At 40.2% G+C, this 19,353-nt stretch overlaps 3 protein-coding genes and 1 non-coding gene across 8 annotated transcripts in view; 1 reads left to right on the forward strand and 3 right to left on the reverse strand.

The window, feature by feature from the left end:
- pcnt (pericentrin) overlaps positions 1–4,039 on the reverse strand; it is a 35,381-nt gene extending 31,342 nt beyond the window's left edge. For 2 of the 5 annotated variants that reach the window (XM_034857744.1, XM_034857742.1), the window contains exons 1-3: positions 3,839–4,038; positions 2,655–2,684; positions 322–498 (exon numbers count right to left, since the gene is read on the reverse strand). In XM_034857744.1, coding sequence (XP_034713635.1) covers positions 322–498; positions 2,655–2,684; positions 3,839–3,886 — 255 coding nt within the window. In that variant the 5' untranslated portion in view covers positions 3,887–4,038. Of the gene's footprint in view, positions 1–321; positions 499–2,654; positions 2,685–3,838 lie in introns of all 5 variants that reach the window. The other 3 variants (XM_034857745.1, XM_034857746.1, XM_034857743.1) reach the window with 2 other exon arrangements.
- An 859-nt stretch (positions 4,040–4,898) lies between these two features.
- zgc:112416 (uncharacterized protein LOC550509 homolog) lies at positions 4,899–7,031 on the forward strand. The gene is made up of 7 exons (XM_034859148.1): positions 4,899–4,931; positions 5,113–5,170; positions 5,524–5,597; positions 5,819–6,010; positions 6,281–6,386; positions 6,469–6,608; positions 6,725–7,031. Exons 1-7 carry the CDS (start codon positions 4,899–4,901, stop codon positions 6,947–6,949), a joined length of 828 nt encoding a protein of 275 aa, XP_034715039.1. The 3' UTR covers positions 6,950–7,031.
- A 968-nt stretch (positions 7,032–7,999) lies between these two features.
- trnak-uuu lies at positions 8,000–8,072 on the reverse strand. The gene has a single exon. It is a non-coding gene; the product is annotated as a tRNA-Lys (tRNA).
- Positions 8,073–8,880: 808 nt separating this feature from the next.
- Positions 8,881–19,014, reverse strand: atg9a (ATG9 autophagy related 9 homolog A (S. cerevisiae)). Its single transcript, XM_034858373.1, has 20 exons — positions 18,824–19,014; positions 18,488–18,542; positions 17,206–17,357; positions 17,030–17,073; positions 16,830–16,894; positions 16,565–16,714; positions 15,750–15,891; positions 15,464–15,604; positions 15,207–15,327; positions 14,842–15,017; positions 14,623–14,745; positions 14,145–14,332; positions 13,437–13,590; positions 13,076–13,255; positions 12,732–12,944; positions 12,390–12,616; positions 11,895–12,012; positions 11,489–11,759; positions 10,607–10,755; positions 8,881–10,510 (listed from the first exon to the last, which is right to left on the reverse strand). Exons 3-20 carry the CDS (start codon positions 17,306–17,308, stop codon positions 10,502–10,504), a joined length of 2,574 nt encoding a protein of 857 aa, XP_034714264.1. The 5' UTR covers positions 17,309–17,357; positions 18,488–18,542; positions 18,824–19,014; the 3' UTR covers positions 8,881–10,501.
- Between the last annotated feature and the right edge of the window lie 339 nt (positions 19,015–19,353).

Here is a 19,353-nt window from a genome sequence, read left to right on the forward strand (position 1 = left end):
CCAGGTTGCTATGACAACATGCCCTTACAGGCAACGTAATGGCTAGTGACCCATTTTTCGAATGTATGTTTACTGAGCAGGGGGCATGGACCACTTGTTCAAGCATACAGTGAGCAAACAGACAAATACAGTAGGTCAGGTAGTGTGACCCAGGAACAATCTAGACTGATGGCATGCAATACAGCAGTATGTGTGTTGAAAATGAGCAGCTGTTCTAATTAAACCAATAGTTATATGGTTCACACAAATCAGATATCTCCAGTCTTCTCATTAACTATTAATGATGCATGACTGATAATCTCTGTGCATTCGGTGGTGTACCTCATGGTTGGTGTTCTTGTTCAGCTCTGTGTTGTCGGCTGAAGATAGTGCTGGTTCTACGGGGCGGCCTTGCGTCGCTCCGTCATTCTGCGTGACAGTCTTGCCCTTCCTCTTCTGCGTCTTTTTCGGCGCCCCCGCACCGTCGCCTTTCGCCCGCTTCTGTCGGAAGCTAGCAAGCTGCGCAGGAAGGACAGCGAGAGGTAGATGGAGACGTAGGTCAGGACCACTGAGCACCACCCCACTATCAGCATAGTGATGCTCAGGGGTCAATGGTGAGAGAGAACTGGAGTACAGATGTATCTTCCCAGTTAAAAAAAGAAAAAATGATCACAGCATCGTTCTGAAATCATTACAAGTACCAGTTGTTGATAGTCCCCGCGTAGAAAAGAAAATTGATTTGCAGTACCTAATGAAGCAAGAAGAAATCCCAAACTCACACCCAAAATAGCCTACACCGGGTAGCCTGACAAAGTATCCAAGTTTAAAATGAGGTGACGATGCTAAATATTGTCAAATCTCCAGAGAGCTATATGTAACTCATGAGAAGTGCAGATTTTAGTGACACACATTGAACAACCTCTCAGCAGATCAGAAACCGTCCAAGGTTAAAAGATTGTTATTTTTTTAAGTGGAAAAGCCAAATTCAGAGACAGGAAAACAGGAGCTTCGAGAAGCATCACAACACCCTCTGAAAATCACAAGAGAAAAAAAAAAAGTCAAGAATTTGAACCCAAGAAGTTCATTCACAGTGAAAAACACCATCCCCAGTCAGAATGTTGCTTGAATTCCAGAGGGACAGATTTGATACAAATCCACCTCAGGCACTTTCTCTTTGCAACACAGTCCTCTTTTTATGGCAGTCTCTCTCCCCCCCATCTCCCTCAGCCGGTCTGTCTTCTTTAAGCAGCTTAAATCAGATTACAGCAGTCCACATTGTGACAGAAACCCTCATTAATCCCTCCATCAATAACTGACAGCCAAGCATCGACTTCCTTTCTTGACCTGTCAATTCTTCCTCATCAGGACAATTGCTCTACTGTCCAGATGTAGATCTTGCAGCCTTCATCCTAAAAACCCCTGCCACAGCCAACGTACAGTGCAAAGGGATCCACAACTCTGGATAGGGGATGGCATGTGCCTAGGCTGAGGAGAGAGGGTGGAGACTGGGAGATGCATTCACATGGAGAGGAGGAGACAGAGCTCTGTGTGTGGCGAGCAGCATCACAGTGTGCTTGCTCAATTCAATACGAGATTGCACAGCGCCGGGAGAGCAACTTGTTGCCTTGTGTGATGAGTCACAAATGCATGTGCATGACAACATTGTGTGTGCTTGTGCACCAATGGTAATTCTGACAACCTCTTTCATGACTGTTTATAATACCACATTGTAGCTTTGCTTTGTACTCCAGTTTAGCACCATGCAATGCATTCACCCCCATACTATCACCATTTTTTTACTCCAAAAACCAAAAGCTTTGCTTAACTCCACCACCACACTTAAATCTTTTCCCACGTCACATTGTTTATCCGCTTTCATACTATCACTTAAAACCCCACCCTCCATGTCCTTTCATCACCCTGTTCACCGCCTCCGCCCGCCACAACACACATCACATCTCAGCTAGACATATTAGCCAGATGAGCATTGTTTAGCCCAAGGCCGCTTATGCACTACTGAGAGTCTGACTAACCAGCTGGATGGAGCTTATTGTAGCCACATCGTTATGTTAATGGTTGGCTGAATGCTGCTGTTGTGTTCTCTACAATGTTAACCAAGACACCTCACAAGGTTGTTTTGTGCGTGTTTGGCTTGTCAGTGTGCAATTTGTACACATACGTCCGATGCTTTTAGTGTGTCAAATCAAATCAGAGCTTTTTCATGTGCCAAATCAAATAAATTTTGATGTGCCGGTAAAGGCATCTGACAGCACTGCATTACCATAGCAACACCATTCAAGTGAAATGAAAGTGCAACAAGTTAAACCTTGCCAGATCTCATGGGCCACTGCACCTCCTAATGGCCTGCCACCAGCATGACAGTGTAAAAAAAACTGCATGATTATATTAGACATTGACATTACAAATGCAAAGCAATTTTCCTTTTTGGGTTACAGTCTGGATAATCTGGTTGCGTGTCATTCTTTTAAGAGCACAAATTTCCAAAGCTGACAGCAATCGTATCATTGTGCAGAAAAGCAGAAGATAGCCCTGATTGCCTTGCCAAAAGAAACAAAACAAAAAGCCAGAAAACCCAAATCCCTAAGAAATAATGTCCACAATCCCCTATACAGTCAAATGTCTGCACCGGTCACCAGTTGCTATAGCGTACTTACCGACTGGCTTCGGGGTATGTTGGAGGAATTCTGTCGTAAGGAATGTCAGTGGTTCAGTTATTTGTATCATTTACTAATCTTTTGAATGAGATCCAACATGGGCAGAAATGGATTTCAATGAACTACCCTTAACAGGTGACCTAATTCAAAATAAATTTTTTTGAGAAGTGATTCTTAAAGTGGGGTTGGTGGCACTTTGCTTGGGGGTTCATGAACCTTTTCATTTAAATGATTTTGATGTGTTAAGTGTTTGTTTAAAAAAAAAAATGCTTCCTAGTTCAACAAATAACATATTGAAAATCTTTTATACAATGTGGCCTCGTTGTCAATATAGGGTAGGCCATTCTTGATTATTGGCCCATTACTAATAGGGCCTACCATTAAAAAAAAAAAAACAGCTGCTTGCTTTTTCTATCTTGGAATTACCACAAAAGCAAATGTTCAGAGACTTGTGAAAAAGTGCGATAGGAGACACTTTATATTTTTTATAACATACAGTCATCGGCTCTTGTACATGTCACTAAGATACATCTGTTTAGAGCTGTGACAAGCTAGTAGGAACAAGAATGACCAAGATCTAAAAACTCAAAAAGTAATTTTCAAGTTTTCAAGGCTGTGAGGCTGACATAATCCCTTTATTACACTTATAGATGGGAACATTTTATATCTGTAAAGTGTTTATTGGGTTGCAAAAAGTTCGTTTCCCCCAAAGGCAACACTAGGCAATAACTAAATGGAAATCCATTTAACCACGTACCACAACGTTAAAACGTTTGACACAGCTTAAAGGCAACATCTTGAAATAAGTAAGACACTTCACATTTAAGAAACTTATTTCCCTCGTCTTTGTAATTAGGTGCATCTTTCTATATATACACTGGACTCCAAAAACGGATGTGATTCAACTAAATAGCAGATAACCATAACGTTACTCCATAAATGTTATTGTATGCAACCTCAGCTAAGGTTAATTATTAACCCGCTGCATAAGCGCGGCAAATGAGTAGTTACAAAACATTGAAATTTAACGGGCAAATGGAATCTAAGCAACGACAAACAAAACGTGCAATAATGTTAGAGGAGTACAGCAGTAGACAAACGCAAAGCTAATGACAAAAGAGTTGGCTAGCGTTAACTGCTAGCTAGCATTCAGTATTAACGTGCATTAAATGTTAGCAACAAACCTTAGCTCTTCCAGCTTCTAGTTTCCTCTGCCGTTCATCGTCATCCATCTCTTGGGTTTAATCAAACCATTAAAAGTTTAGGACACACGTCCTTATTCAAATGAAAAGCAAAACAGACCTTCACTTCTAGCACAAGTTGGCTAAAACAAAATCTTTGAGCTCTCTTTGAGTCACAACTGTCAACAGATAATATTCAATATGGCCGCCAAGCCATTTCAACTCCGCCCTTATCGAGTTTCCCCGAATAAACGGACCAATCAAATTATAATGTTCCACATCTTCAGCCAATGAGTGTTGCGTCGCATAAACACCACCTTCTGTCTTGTACATCATTCAAAATATGTACACAGCAAACCAATGAAATGGCTGTGTCAAGTCACCAATCTTACATTGACAGCTCTTGTGGCCAATCAAGACAGGCAAATACTAAACAGTACACCGCTCACTTGTATGTTTTGAAAGTGAATGTAGGGTAGGGAGTCCTCCACATGGATGTATTAAGAGAATGGTCTTCCTCAGGCGGATAAGTTTATGTGGCAAAACAGGGTAAAAATCCCCACCATTCAGATTGCATTCATTATTTTTGGTCAAGTGTAGTCTTGTGTGGTTTTACACCTAGCCCATATGTGCAGGCAGGACATTATTTACAGTGTCACTGCAGATATGGCCTGCAATTAGGTTCTAAAATTGTAATGTATTAATAAAAAGTACATTTAGTAGCAAATGGGATTTGAACCATTTTGGTGAGGAATTATTTGATGTTGAGAGTCTGACTTCCTCTTCTCTTTTTCATCATGGAAACCTTGTAGTTTGTTTTGATTAGTAAAGCCATGGGACACAACAGATGTGTCCCATGGCAACCACTGTCTGGCTTTACTCTCAACTCAAAACAAATAGGTGTACACCAAGTCTATGTGACTCCAAATGCCAGGATTTCAGGTGAATAAGATATTAAAAAGCATATATTTGTCTAAACACTTATGTTCCATCCAGCACCCAAAAATACTAAAATAACGCTTTGTGTAATTGTTGACAGCATGACAGTTCAATGCTTGATCAGATGACAAGACTCAAACTCAAACTCCTGGAGAAGGTAAGTGAGAGGCTAGTCTACAAGTTGTTAAGGTGGAAAGATATTGCTTTGGCCATTTAGTATTGGCAAAAAGTATAAGAAAGTATAAGTGAAATAGTGAATAAAAAAAAACATTTTCTTCTTTTCTTGAGAATTTTAAATTAAAATCTTACATAGACATATTCTTTACTTCTATTTCTAGAGACTGGAAAATCAAAAGCACATTATGGACAACAGAGCGGAGTCTGCCCAGTCTGCAAGTAAGATAACAAAGATTTATTTGTGATGAATACTGTGGAAGGTAAGCCTTCATTTACATTCTCCATTATAGACATTTAGCTAATATTAGGAATGACGTTGCAAAATGGAAAGTGGAAAGTATACAAGATAGGGTACTTTAAATACACTTAGAGGTAAAATAAACCTGATATTTAAAGCATTCTTATTAAAAAACAATTGCTTCTACCTTTTTTATTAGCTAAAAAAGGAGGAAGGAAGGAAGCAATTGGTTTTTATTTTTCTTTTAAACAAGATATTGGAGCAAGTAAGCAGATACGGGGATTGATAAAAATTCAAGGGAGTAGTTTCTGAGAACTTGATTTTATCCATTTAGGGAGTTATGATGGAGAGTTGGATCAACTGCACCGTGCACTGAGGCGAAAGCAGGACTTACTGCAAAGACTCAGGGTTTGTACAAAATCTTTATCTTTGTATTCCAAGAATACATACTTTTGTTAACATAACTATAATTTCCTACATACCTAAATTCAGACATTAAGATGAATACTACAAAACTAGAGAAAGACATAATCCCAGTAAGTTCAAGCACTTAACCAATGTCTTCACCTGTCAGTGTAAGATATGTAAAATTGTTTGTGTTTTGTTGACAATTGGTATATTTTGTGTAGGAGCAGCACATGTTAGAAGACCTCAACAGACCTCACACCTGGGGAGGGTCACAAAGGCAGTACAAGTCACATTTCTTCACTGCCCCTCAACCGCCTCCACCACCCCCACTCCACCAACCAGCCCCTGCTCTGTCCTTTCTGCCGCATCCACCACCTGTTCCGCCTCAGCCATCACGCATCATCCAGCAGACTGTGAGACACTCAGAATTAATCTTGAAAACACCCCAATCCCCCAGATCCGTAACTCTGTTTCTATGTGGTCTTTCAAGTGTATTTAATCCTTTTTTTTCTTCTCCTGATACCCTACTTCATTTCTATTTTCTTTCGACATGTTAGGTATTTATACTGACACTGATATCCAGACTGACTTGCAATGAGTTTAGTTCAAATATAGTTTAAGAATAGTAGAAATTAAATATGCAAAAAATGCAATTATTTCTCCGTCTTTCTTTGTCTTTGCAGCTACCCCAGCAGCCTGCCACCCTCATCCAACAGCTGGTGCCACAGCTGCCTCTGATTCCTCCACCTCCGCCCTACCCTGCACCACGCTCAGGCAGCATCAAAGAGGGTAGGCTACAGCAGATAGAGAACATCATATTTGAGTAACTTTCTGTATTCATATGCTTGTATATGTGTATTTTGTGTGTTAGACATGGTGGAATTGATGCTGATGCAAAATGCCCAGATGCACCAGATCATAATGCACAATATGATGCTGAAAGCCATGCCTCCTATGTTGCCAGCTGGAGGGCCCAGTCACTGTGTCCCTCAAACTACATATCTTGGGCAGGTACACACACAAACACACACATTCTCTGGCAGACAGAGACAAAACAAAACTTCTCAATGCTGAAAATTGCCATAGCCTATCTGTCTCTTAACAAAGTTTTAAATCTGTATTTCTAGGAAAGTTACCAAGGAAACCCCATTTTGTTAAGGCCAGATGTCAAACCAAGAGGACGGGCTGTCCATCATCATCATCACTATTGTCCTACCCTTGCAGCAACACAGCTGCCTCCCATCAGCCAACCTACATGGCTACCGGGGGTGTCATCTGACCCAGCAGGGGCACATCTACCCTCCATACACCATGCAACAGACCCTTTCACACTCCCACCACTCAATGTGTAAGGTTTAGCCTACTAACGGCATGTGTAGTCCATTTTGTGTCTAGCATTTCAACCAATTTGACTGATACACACATTTGTTTGTGTGAATACAGGACCCCCAGGTTTAACTTTGAGAATCCCTTGTTGTCTCAGAATTGAAACTGTGGTACAGAGACAACTTGGTTGGAAATGAAGCCCTGACTGTAGACTTGTCAAACATATGAAACAAAAATAACTATAACTTAAGACAGGAGTACACATTGCACTTGCACGAATGAAATTAGGTCAGATGGAAATATTGCTTATCCTTGAAATCTTTCCAATAGGATATATATGTGTAAGTGTAAAATGTAAAAGGCCTAATTGAGAATGCTAGAGAAACAAAAACAGACAGTGGGCCTACACTACATTAGTTAACTGCTAGTCGCCAACTCTGAGTATGTATCGGTTTACTCGCTTTTTCTATTAGCCTATATTCTGGGGAGATTAGCAAGTAGCCTGTTATTTCAACGTTACGCATGAAAGACGTGAATCCTTGTTCTCAATAACCTGACCAAACATTTTAAACTAAGTTAACCCTATTATTGCATATCAATTAACGGTAGGTTAAAGTCAAGTCAACTGTAGGCTATTGTCAATTCTGCAATATGTGCCAGATTTACAGAGGAATCAAAAAGACGTTTCTCCCCGACCCATGGTGCAATAAGAACAGGTACAGAAAGTGAACACATGTAGGCTATAACGTAAAAGTTTTTATATGAAAGTTGAAATTTGACAGTTCATTCAAGAGCAGTTGGAGAATGACGAAAGACAAAGGAAAATTATCGATTCGACTACCGAACCGTGTCCTTCATCCGAACATATTCATATTCCTTTATTCCTTTAACTAGCCTATTTAAATGCATATCAACACTTCTTATATTTCTTTATTTATATTTATACTCTTTTTTTTTACTATACTATATTTTAGTATTTGTGCATCTGCAACACAGCGTTTCCATTCGGGGATCAATAAAATATTTCTGATTCTGAACAATTATATCTCTGTCTAGTACGGGAGAAAAAATTTTAACGCCCGAACAGGGACTTGAACCCTGGACCCTCAGATTAAAAGTCTGATGCTCTACCGACTGAGCTATCCGGGCTCTGTCAAGCACCTATCTTGGACCTAATAAGACATGATACAGTGCGAAACGTTTACTTAGTACAAGTGATTATAGGCTAACGTTACCGGTAAACATGTATTCCATATCCATAATTTTAGAGCGTTAGCAGCTAACGAAAGCTATCAGCCGAAAGTAGCAAAATAGTTAGCCGTATGCTAACTTGTAGCGCTATGACTGCACGCAAGTAAAATGAAACCTTAATGTAAGGGATGGTTGTCACAAAGGGATAGTTGCAACATCACTTTCACCAATAAGGGATAACATAAGATACATTTCACGTATGATCACTCTCTCCCTGATCTTATGAATTTGCAAGGCTGTGAAGTGTTGAAGTTTGAATTAGCTAGGTAACTTGTATCAGGTAAGAGAGGTTCTTACGTAGATTGTCATTTAATCTATGCTAATTACAAACCACCATGCTGATGCAGCTAGCTAAATATTGGCTGACAGGGGTGGGGATGGTTGTAACACCATATAAGAAAATGCATGTTTGTTGTTTTACTGTCTATCGTCTTCCTGTAATTTTAGGTTAATTATGAGCTACATCTGACCCTACATCTATTTGTAGTTGACAAATGAGGGTACTTAGTGCCTAAATTTGAGTGACCAACCAGCAACATTCTGCAAGTTATAGGAGCCGAGTCAAAAAGTGTTACAACCATACTCGAGGTCTCCCCGACTCAATGTTAACAACTAATGCGACTTGTAATGTTAGTCATTGCATAGTCAATGTCATCCGTGTCATTTTATCCAGGTGGTAGTTTTTTTCATTCTGTATATAACATCATTGAGCCATGGCTGTGTTTTTAATTGATGAATTTACAGCTGTACAAAATGGTATTTACAGGATTTATAAAACAAAAAAAACCAACACATTTAATTTAATTAACATTATGGCCATCCAGTGCCTGCGACAGTGCTTCTGTATTCCCATCCAAGTGCACAACAGAACACCAAACTTTTATTCCCAACGGTCAATGATTATGGCACATCCCTTTGATAAATAAAATAATTAAAAAATATATACGAAAACATATACATACAAACATCCAAGTTAAGTGACACCCTCTGCATTAACAGATGATTAAAGTGCATAATTCTGAACAGAATTGCGGCTTAATGACTGGGAGAACATGGGGAAGTCCTGTTGTGATTAAGCAGGACGTGGAGGGACATTATTCTTAATGGAGAATGAGCTATTCTTTTGAAGAATGTGTGGATGATGGGCATGCACTTGTGCTTGAGGGGTTTTTGTATGGCACAGACGTCAATATTACATGCTTAAAAACGCTTTATTTATTGGCTGCACTTTTTTGCAAGTCTATTGAAAAATAATGTATGGTTAGAAAAAATTAACCTGGGTTAAATCAGATAAAAATTTGCTTGCCTCCACATGTCTGGTGACACATCACAAAACGTTGGCCTTAAAATATTCTGAATGATTGCTGTGAAATAACCTGATAACATTTTGTTACAGAGCGCATGTTTGTGTGCGGAACACCGGGCTATGCTGTACAATTATGTTTTAAACCAGCATCTATCTGTGCAAACTGACTCAGCCAAATTTTAGAACATGTAACATGAACTTTGTAATGCAATACATGCTAAAAAATTTTTTTTTAAATCTCTAAGGAGTAAATGTTATTTAAAAATGTATGGTGACTTTGATAGTATGTGAGGCCTTCACATGTTTTGAGAAGAAGCAGAATGCAAGCTGAAACACAGAGCACAGGGTAGGATACAGAACCTCCTGCTACTGGTTCAAAAACAGATACACACAACAGCATCTTTCTGAACACATTTTCGTAAATGCTGTTATTGTTAGAAAGACACCATATATTTTTCAAATTTCAACTGTCATGACATCCAATTTGTAAAAAAGGAAAACAATACAATAGCACAATTAGGATTATTGTGATCCCATTTTTGTCAAATTGTTGAGTATTTTTCTACAGCAACAGCTGCATAGCGCAAGGATGCATCCAATAAAACTGAAGTGAAGAACTCTCGTTTACAGTCAACACATCTCAGCAACAAATGACCTTTCAAAGTTTAATCTTTTGGCGTTATAAAAGAGTAGTGTAATCTGATGTCATTAGAGGCAATTAGAAATAACTTGATCATGTAGGTCCTCTTCTGATACACAAATTCAGATATTTACCCTGTTTAGGCATGTAAGTCTTGAAGGATCTCTAAATGGTTGATGGTGGCATCTGTCGTAACTTATCCAGGTGATTTCACTAGATAAATGTTTCTAGTTGGTATCATGGTATACCGCTTAGGGACATGTTCATTTCCATCTGTGTCACATCAGATGGTCAGTCCTGGAGAAAAGGTTTGGTCAAGGACGAGGATGTGTTTGGATTTCTATGGAGGGTGGGACGATGATTCTTATTCACATGGCTTGATTATGCAATCTAAATAGAGAGAAAGAGAAGAAACATGTTAATTTACTTGTATTGCACACAGGCAAATTAACATCGCCATTCCCATCACACACAAACCGCATCCACCTTGTGTATTTGAGGAGGCATATCGTCCTCTGAGCTCTCCTCTGGTAGTGTCTCATGGTGTCGTGGTGCTGCCTGACCCTCATCTGCCCACCCTCCCATGGGCACACCACGGGCTGACCGCACTACTCTCCCGCCTGCACCAAAAGAGTCTGAAAAATAGAAAGACAGAGACAGAAGAGTTCAAAAGTGCTAGCAGGATAAGAAGAAGATAAGATAAGAAGCCTTTATTGCCATTATTTTACAATGAATACATCAAATGTAATGTAATGATTTTTTTACTGCAACATAATTTTCCCCATGGTGACAATAAACATGAACTGAACTGAAAATTGTAACAAAAAACAACAACTATATTGCACACATTTGAATATAACTTCAGCATTTATTCAACAACCAACATTCATCATAAAACAAGAGCAGGCAGGTTGTGATAAATAATACATATATTGCACAGATCTAAATAATAATAAAATATTGCACAGATCAGTCAAATTTATGTAAGAATAATAATGTATATTAATGTAATAATGTAAGCAATAAAATGTGAAATATGGGGTGCAGCATCATGTGTGTAGATTTAGAGTGTAGAAGGCTCAGGGAAAAAAACTGTTCATTAGTCAATTAACACTGATCTGTATAGGGACCCTTTTCTAAAGGTGTATTTATTCTATCAACTTGTTTTCATTCTTTAAAACAATGATGCTGCAAGAGTGCAGCATCGCTGTGACAGTATCAGAAAAGTAAGGTCATGGTACAGTACTCTTACAACTCGTTAGAAAAACATGTAGATGCTTGTCATGCACTTGTGATAATATAAAAAACAGCATTCCGATGCGTGTGATGTGAAACATGGAGAGAGATAATTAACAAAAAGGTAGGTACCTGTGGTAGGTCCACTATAGCGCCGCTGGCTGCTGCTGTGCGATGCAGCCCCCTCCTGCCCCAGGTTGGTACTGCTGATGGCTGAAGATGACGTGGGAATGGCACAGGGACTGGGAACTGTGGAAGGGAAAGTGTGTGAGCGAGGGAAATGTCTGGAGTGCGGGTTTGGTTCGCTTCTCACTTCATCGGGGACACTGTCACTGCTTTCGTCACTCTCCTGCCTGTGCCATGTGTGACGGGATAACTCGCCACGGGACTGCTGCTTGTGTAGCTGAAAGGAGAAAAAACAAAAAAAAATAGGATGAAGAATGTATAGGACCCAAGATGGAGAGGATCTGTGAGATATTCAGGATAAGACCCACAGATTTCCTCTACTCTCATCCCACACATGCTCACACACAGTTACCTCATGCATGTAAAGTGCATGGATGCTCATCTCAGTGGAGGCATACTCTGAGAGGACCAAACTGGTGAGTTGACCCTCCCATGCACTGCTGCCCGAGCTCACAGTCCGGGCATCCGTCCTACAGAAAATGAACGCACAAATGTAGAGAAAATTAGGACATGAAGAGGAGGTAATAGGGATGAGAAGATGAGAAAAAGAAAGAACACTGAATATAAATTAAGGTTTAAACTAGGGTATCCTATATGCCTCACTCTGACATCTCTTCATTAGTGCATGTATAGGTACTGGCCTGTGTGTAATAACAACAGAGTGTAAATTGTAATTTCCCCTTGCGGGACTAATAAAGTATACATTATCCATGACCAAGTGCTTTTAGATTTTGCACTCTGTACTGTGAGATTTCATCGAGCCGTTAAGTAAATATTTTGTGTTGTACAGAAAGACGTAGCCTGAAAAGAAATTGAGTTGAGGCCTAATTTAGAAGAATGTTCCTACCCAGAGCCTGTCATTGCTTTGCTCATAGTTGAAGTGTGACCAGAGGCCCTGTTAGCGGCACTCAAGCTGCCTCTCAGTTGAAAACTGCTGCTGATTGGGGAAAGGGAGCGCAAGGCAGACGCCCCATCGCTTGAGCCGGCTGCTGCATGATTGGTCAAAGAGCTGCTGAAATGAACGGAGGTCAGCGTAGAGGGCCCCACCAAGAGGTTTGCAATGAGGCTCCTTGGCTGCAAGAGAGGGAATAAACAAGAAAGAAAATCTGTTTTTACCTCTAGCGATGTAACGACATTTAACTTATGACCTCTGTGACACTTGAGCATGAACGTTGGTTTATCACTGTACCTCAGATTCAGACAGTGAGAGTGGATGTGTGTCCGAAGCAGTCCCTGTGGCCTCTCTGTGAACTCGCTCCTTTAGCTGGCTGATGAATTGGGTGGTCTCCTGAGGAGGCTGCCACTGAGGATTGGTGATGGCAAAGTGCATCAGAGACAACTCTGTCTTCCCATCCTCTGCCTGTTGGTAGATAGATGCCTCTGTCTTCCCTGCTGACATCCACTACAGAGAGAGGAGAGATGATCAACCCACAGATATACGCACAATCTTATTCACTCATTTTTAAAATCTAATGCACGTCAAACATTCTATAGATAACTTATATTTGTTTTCATCTGTGTGGCTGCACTCACAGCAGGGTGTCCATGCTGCCTGATGTCCATCTGGGCGAAGGAGCAAGTATCTCCAACCCCAACCACCTCCACAGTGAAGTTTCTAAAGAAGTCAATGATCTCCAGGGACTTCCTCCTCAGGCAGAAGATCAGGATGATGGGAGTCACCACTGGACTTATCAGCTCCTCAAGAATAAACACCTGGAGAAAAAAATAATAAGGGGAAAGGTTGACACTGTACACTTGGGTAAGGATTCACAAGTTAGAATGTGTTATTTAAAATGTATTTTGATTGAAATCTGGACGAACACTTCTAACTTCATGATTAAAAACACTTATTCGGAGTACTGATATGTATTCCTAGTTCAGTATTAATACTCACTGCTTTGTACTGGAAGAGCTGGGAGAACTGGTCACGAGTCTCATATCTATGTGCATTGCCCTGCCAATGGTCAGGCATGTAGTGGATATGAGCCAGGATAACCCTCAACAGCTGCTCAGGACAAAACACCATGTGCTTATCTGGAATAAATGATCTGAAGAGACAGAGGTGGTAGAAAAGAACTTAGTCGACTAACTAAAGAGGTTTATAATCAAAAGCTAATGACTGAACTCCAAATTCTGGGGTGTTTTGGATCATTTAATGTGTTCAATACAGTTATATTCATGGGAATGTTCCCACATATCTAATTATTTCAATATCCAACTATTAACAGACTTCAATTAGACAAGAGCTACTTAAGGGAGTAAACCCTCTCATATATCCTCAGTTTTACAGCAGAATAAGCTGCCAACGAGCATTAAAGGGATTACAACTCTGAGTAGCTTTAAAAAAAAATAAAGAAGTGGCTCATTGTTAGCTGCCTGACAATTCCACAATGGTGAGGATATGTGTCTTATAGTTGTATCTGATGTTTGCCATTTCATTAGTTTTATAGCAAGAAAAGTAATAATTCATGGGCTACCTCAACAACATTAAATTATTGATCTGTGTGTTTAAGAGTCTTCAGTTAAATGAAATCATTAAATTAATTCTGCAGGTGTATACATGAGAACAGTAGAACTGGGTGACATTAATTTCCTACAGTACCTGCAGACTGTGATACCCACTCCAAGGAGAGTGATTGATGAGAGTACATGTTCCACTGCGAGAACATCCTCATCATAGATAGTCAGGGCGATAAGGACAGCCAGGACAGATCCGGCAAAAAATGCTACATTTTTGGCAACCACTGTCAAAAGTGGTGAGAGGAAACAGTTCATATACTTGGATGCAGCCTAAACAAAACAGGAACAGAGGAAGAGGAAGAGAAAAAAAATCACTATTATTAATTATTGACTCCACAGGCAGTGGATGAGACATACCCACACGTATAGGAATTAAGAGCATGATTATATCAATCCAAAACCATGTTAATTAATTGGACTGATGTGCTGCCACATAAAGATTTGTTTTTTGTTGTTGTATTTATTTATTTTTTAAATTACCCTTTTATAAAACTAGGTTTCAGAGGACAAGTAACATAAGAGCATCAACTGTTAGCAGATTAACTAGTAAATGCATGGACCTTGTAGCCTTTGCTGAGGCGCGACATGAGCTCATGGTCCAACTCATTGAAGTGCCGCAGGTAACATCGACCATACAGAGACCAGCATCTTGCTCCCAGAGAACCAGGCTCTCGCTTGATCACCTAGGCCCACACACACACAACTAATTATTGTCTAGAGCACTAAAAAACAAAAGAAAATTGTATAATAAAGTTTATATGTGCACATGAACTACTTACCTCTGTATAACTAAAGAAGGCATAGAGAATCTGCCATACCAGGATGACTGGACACAGCACCAGATTGGCTATCCCGATCCACAGGATACGGGATGCTAGCCTGTCTGCCAACTCAAGCCGGTTACCTCCTCTCTTGTACTCTGGTTTCAGGCTCCACTCATTCTCAAACAGAGAGCCTATGGAGCAATAACAAAAAAAGCCAAGGGAGCTGAAAAGAAGACTCCTTTGTAATTCGTAACCTCGACAAATAGGCAAATATATAAGTGCATGCATGCAACTGGTTCACTTCACCTGAATATGACACCAGAGAAAGGTAGACACATGAAGACTGTACATACATAATGAATCACATCAAACGGACGCACCTGGCCCCCAAAAGAAGATGAGCTCAAAGTTGTATTTGAGACCTCGAGTGTAAAACACAGACTCCCCAAGTATAGGAAGTCGAAATCGCACAGGAAGGAGTGATTTATTCACCATGGCAACCTTGAGAAGTACAGGAAGAAAGTTTGGGTTTGAGGTTACACTGTTTAGTTATGTTTGCAAGTAGCAAAGTGCATGAGACATGAAGAGTTTCAGCAACTAAGCAGTGCTTTTGACATTTCATCACAAATGGACACACCATGTAGTTTTTAAAGCGGAGGATGCGGTGGTAAATGTCAAGCTCTGTCAGTTCTTTTTTGTGAATGCAGATCTGATGCTCTTTCTGAATTTCCACAATCCTGGCCTGAACCTCCTGCCATGTTGCATAGGGGAGTTCTGACTGAAAAAATGCACAGTGAAGGTTAGTTTGTCCTATAACTTATATGTGTGATTATAATAAATCCTAATACATGTATTCAAAGCCAGCAGAACAAATCCTCAATACGCATCTAAAAACTGTCTTCCTGACACAATGTGTGTCTCACCATGGTCATCTTCAGTGCATTGATGTAGAAGGATCGGATCTCCCAGTAGCAGCAGACGTTGTAGAAGAATTTGACCAGGCGATGTAGCCAAAACACCCCAGAGATTATCAGCACGAAGATCACAAATGCATTATCTCGGATACTGCAGGAGAAAATATTCACTTTTATAAGTCAAGGATGTGTGTGTTCAACAGCAGCGAGGTCTTAAAATGTCTAACTGCTTTGACAAATTTAATATTACCATATAGCAAAAATAAACACATGGGAGCTAACCCAAATTACCTAACTCTTGCCATATTTCAGTTTTATCGACAGAAGCTTTATTTCACTGCTATAACTGTGAAAAAAGATACAGCATGAAAAAGGAAATTGACAATGAAGAAGGTGTTTGGGGTCGCATTGCCTTATACTAAACATCACATTCATAAGTGATCGAGTTATGTTCCTGGCAGATGAAGTAAGGATCAAACAGTCAAATAACAGCTCCAGGTGGCCTTGACCAACTGCCACTCTGCTTGTTTGAAAGCCATGATGTCTCTCTCTTTCTCATGGGTGGGCCAAATTCTCTGGGCGGGCAAAGCAGAGAAAGGGGAGGTAACATTTCCCTTCATGACGCCATAAGTGGGGGATTCCAGCTCGGTCTATCTAAGCTTTCATTTTCTCAAAGTCAGAGCAGGATCCCCAGGGCTTGGTTTACAATCTATCACCATTTCCAGCCATTGGGGGACCAAAGGCTGGCTGGGGGAACTCATATTGATGTTAAAATATGAAATGTTCGTGCCATGGGACCTTTGACTAAATAAAGTGTCACTTACCGGGCACTGCAGACATCCACTGGGAGGAAGGCATCAGGCAAAGTGACTTTAGATGAATCAGTGTGATTTACAAACTTGTTGGCAAAGAGTATGTCATAGTCCACACAGTTGGCTAGGAATACTGTGAAGCCAACCACAAACAGTAACTGACTGGATGGAGAAAGAGAGAAGGAGAAAAATCATCAAGCTCCGCCATAAATGATCCGCTCACAGAGAGACACAAGAATCTCTCAAAAACACCATTTCTGACAGATAAAATACATACACCAGCTCAAAGATCTCTCCCAGGAGCATACATGTGAATCCATTCTTCTGGTGCAGATTATAGACGTATTGGACGTTAGGGAATAATCTAAATGTATCTGAGGTTAGCAATACTATTTCTGTAAAAACTTCCATGGTGTGAAACCAAACAACCACAACTCAGCCTTAATGGACACAACACAAACAATGTAAAAAGGATATTCTCTGGAAAAACAGGTCCAGGTTTTCTATGTGGTGCCAGTGGGCTGCAAAAGATTGATTACAAATTAGTGATGGTGTTGTTGTTAGGCATCACCATCATTGTAAAAATGCGAGGGTGTGTTTCTGTGTTATGATAACTTCATGACGTGTGTGTGATTTGTGTTTTCATGTCATACATTTGGCTCCTTCAGGCACATGCATCAGCAGGTTCTCCTCTCCAGGGGGAGAGTCGCTGTAGGACGCCTCCAGGCGCTGGTACTCTGTGTCAAAGTGCGCCATGGTGACAGCAGCTTCAGTCTCACCAAGTAGCTGAGCCCACTGCTACAGACTGGAGCACAGAGAACGGCAGGGAGAGATGAGGGGAAGGCAAGAGGGTTGAAGATATAGTAGACAAGTGGTAAACATGACGAGGTGGAGGAGAAGGAAAAAAAGAGTGATAGAAAGGACACATCATATGTTGGTTAATAATCAACTCATGCTTACATTCAAACTATATTATTTAAACATGTAGTACAGAGCGCAGCCTCTATATAGGCCTTACCAACAACATTAGCTTTGCTTTTGGTTTGATTTTATTATTGAATATTAATCATTGTAGGGAATATTTTGCCCGATGCTTTTTAAGGGGAAGTCAGAGGTCAGGATCAGGGACCGAACAGCAATCCTGGAGCAGAATTCTTGCTGACAAAGGGCTTCAAAACCTGGTTAAAGGGCAGTCTGCATCTTAGAAATGCAACCCTGGACTATTAAACTTTCTTAACACATGTGATATTGCTACATTTTGAGAGAGCATAGTAGAAATCAACCAAAAGATAGAATTTGTGTTTGTGACTGATGGTCTTCAAAGAATGTCACTCTTCTCTCTCTTCTGTTCTCTGTAGTACATATAAAGAGTATCTAATTCTGGTATAGCGACTTTATGTTGCAGCCACCCTCATCAGTTAGACTGAAACTAACTACAGTCTCTGCCTCTATATCTGTTAGTTCTTGGTGTAAAAGCAACATCTAAAACCCTCCAGGTAACTAATAAAAGCAGCAGGTCAGGAGTTACCAAAGAGACTACAAAGATTAAGATATTGTGGTGATTTAAGACCATGATTTCATGGTTTGGATCAAAAACACATACAGTAAAATGACAAAACAATGGCACTCGGCAGGAAGGAAGTACAACAAAAATGACTTAAAAGGAGACCAAATATTTCTCAATGAATCTTCGTATTTTGGCCTACTCAACTGTTATAACAAAATCGTATGGTAACTTAAACCCCAGTGATTACACCACAATTCTGTGACCCTTCTTAGTTTATACTGTAGGTGGAAAGAGGTACTTCCGATCCTTGAAACGTTAATGGTGAAATTATTAACCATAATGTTATATTCACACTTCTAACCACACACACATACTGTCTCAAAGCAAAGCAATGGTGTGGCTTATGTCAGCTACAGAGATCTGCTTACCTCCATTGCAGTACAGTGAGTCCTATCCAGCTCGGTGTTTACTTAACATCCCCAGCTGTAAAAAAGGAAGAGACGTTTTCTTCAGTCTTTATCTATCGCAATAACAGATGTACGAAGGGCTTATGGCACAAATACAGTAGGCCTACAGCACAGGGCTAAATTAAACCCGCACACGACAGACATAGCTGACTGCTGAGGGGTGTTGGAAACTGATAACTAGCAACGACACATGAAAATACGAAGCCAACACAGGATTCAGGTGTTATTGTTGTTGTCGTGGTTTGACAGTAGGCCTGCCTCTCACACAAAAAAATTGTCGTCGCATGAAGTCCTTACCGTTGGGTTCTTCTGCTTTCACTGTGCCAGGCTGAAACAATAATTCCACGCGGAATTTTTTTTTAATCTACCACCGGTCTCAATTTCGTTTTCTTTTTACTCCCTCTCGAAGTCAAACACGAGCCAGTTTCATTTTCGAAACAGCTAGCTGTGTGGCGTCTGTCATAGCTGAGGGACAAGGACCATATCCAATCAGAAAGAGAGTTCTTTAACTGTTGCAAGAGCAGCCCATAAGGTGCGAGCAAAGGCGGGCTCTTAGAAGGGGTCGTGTACAGGGTGTAAAAAAACGCTTCAAAAATGGCTTGGGTTGTAAGAGGAAAAAAATGTAATTCTGTGATTTAAAGCTGTGATTGTTGAATCGTTAATTACTTGTAGAAATGCAATGAGATAAGTTGTATTGTCAATTATTGTCTGTATTTGTATGTTATGAATTGTTGTTGAATAAAGGTTTTAAAAAAAAATCATTCACTTCATAACAAACTATGACATCATCATTGGCTTTCATGTGAAGAATGCATTGATCTTTTACT

The sequence above is a fragment of the Etheostoma cragini genome, chromosome 20 (assembly GCF_013103735.1).
Source record: "Etheostoma cragini isolate CJK2018 chromosome 20, CSU_Ecrag_1.0, whole genome shotgun sequence".
Classification (NCBI taxonomy): domain Eukaryota; kingdom Metazoa; phylum Chordata; class Actinopteri; order Perciformes; family Percidae; genus Etheostoma; species Etheostoma cragini.

Excerpts from the sequence above, each read along its gene's own strand:
- zgc:112416 (XM_034859148.1), top strand. The coding sequence starts at position 4,899 with ATGACAAGACTCAAACTCAAACTCCTGGAGAAG. Across the intron at positions 4,932-5,112 it reads AACTCAAACTCCTGGAGAAG|AGACTGGAAAATCAAAAGCA; the intron begins GTAAGTGAGAGG and ends TTCTATTTCTAG. Across the intron at positions 5,171-5,523 it reads GGAGTCTGCCCAGTCTGCAA|GGAGTTATGATGGAGAGTTG; the intron begins GTAAGATAACAA and ends TTATCCATTTAG.
- atg9a (XM_034858373.1), bottom strand. The coding sequence starts at position 17,308 with ATGGCGCACTTTGACACAGAGTACCAGCGCCTGGAGGCGTCCTACAGC. Across the intron at positions 12,617-12,731 it reads TCTCACTGTCTGAATCTGAG|CCAAGGAGCCTCATTGCAAA; the intron begins GTACAGTGATAA and ends CCTCTCTTGCAG. Across the intron at positions 10,756-11,488 it reads CTATAGTGGACCTACCACAG|ACTCTTTTGGTGCAGGCGGG; the intron begins GTACCTACCTTT and ends TCTATTTTTCAG.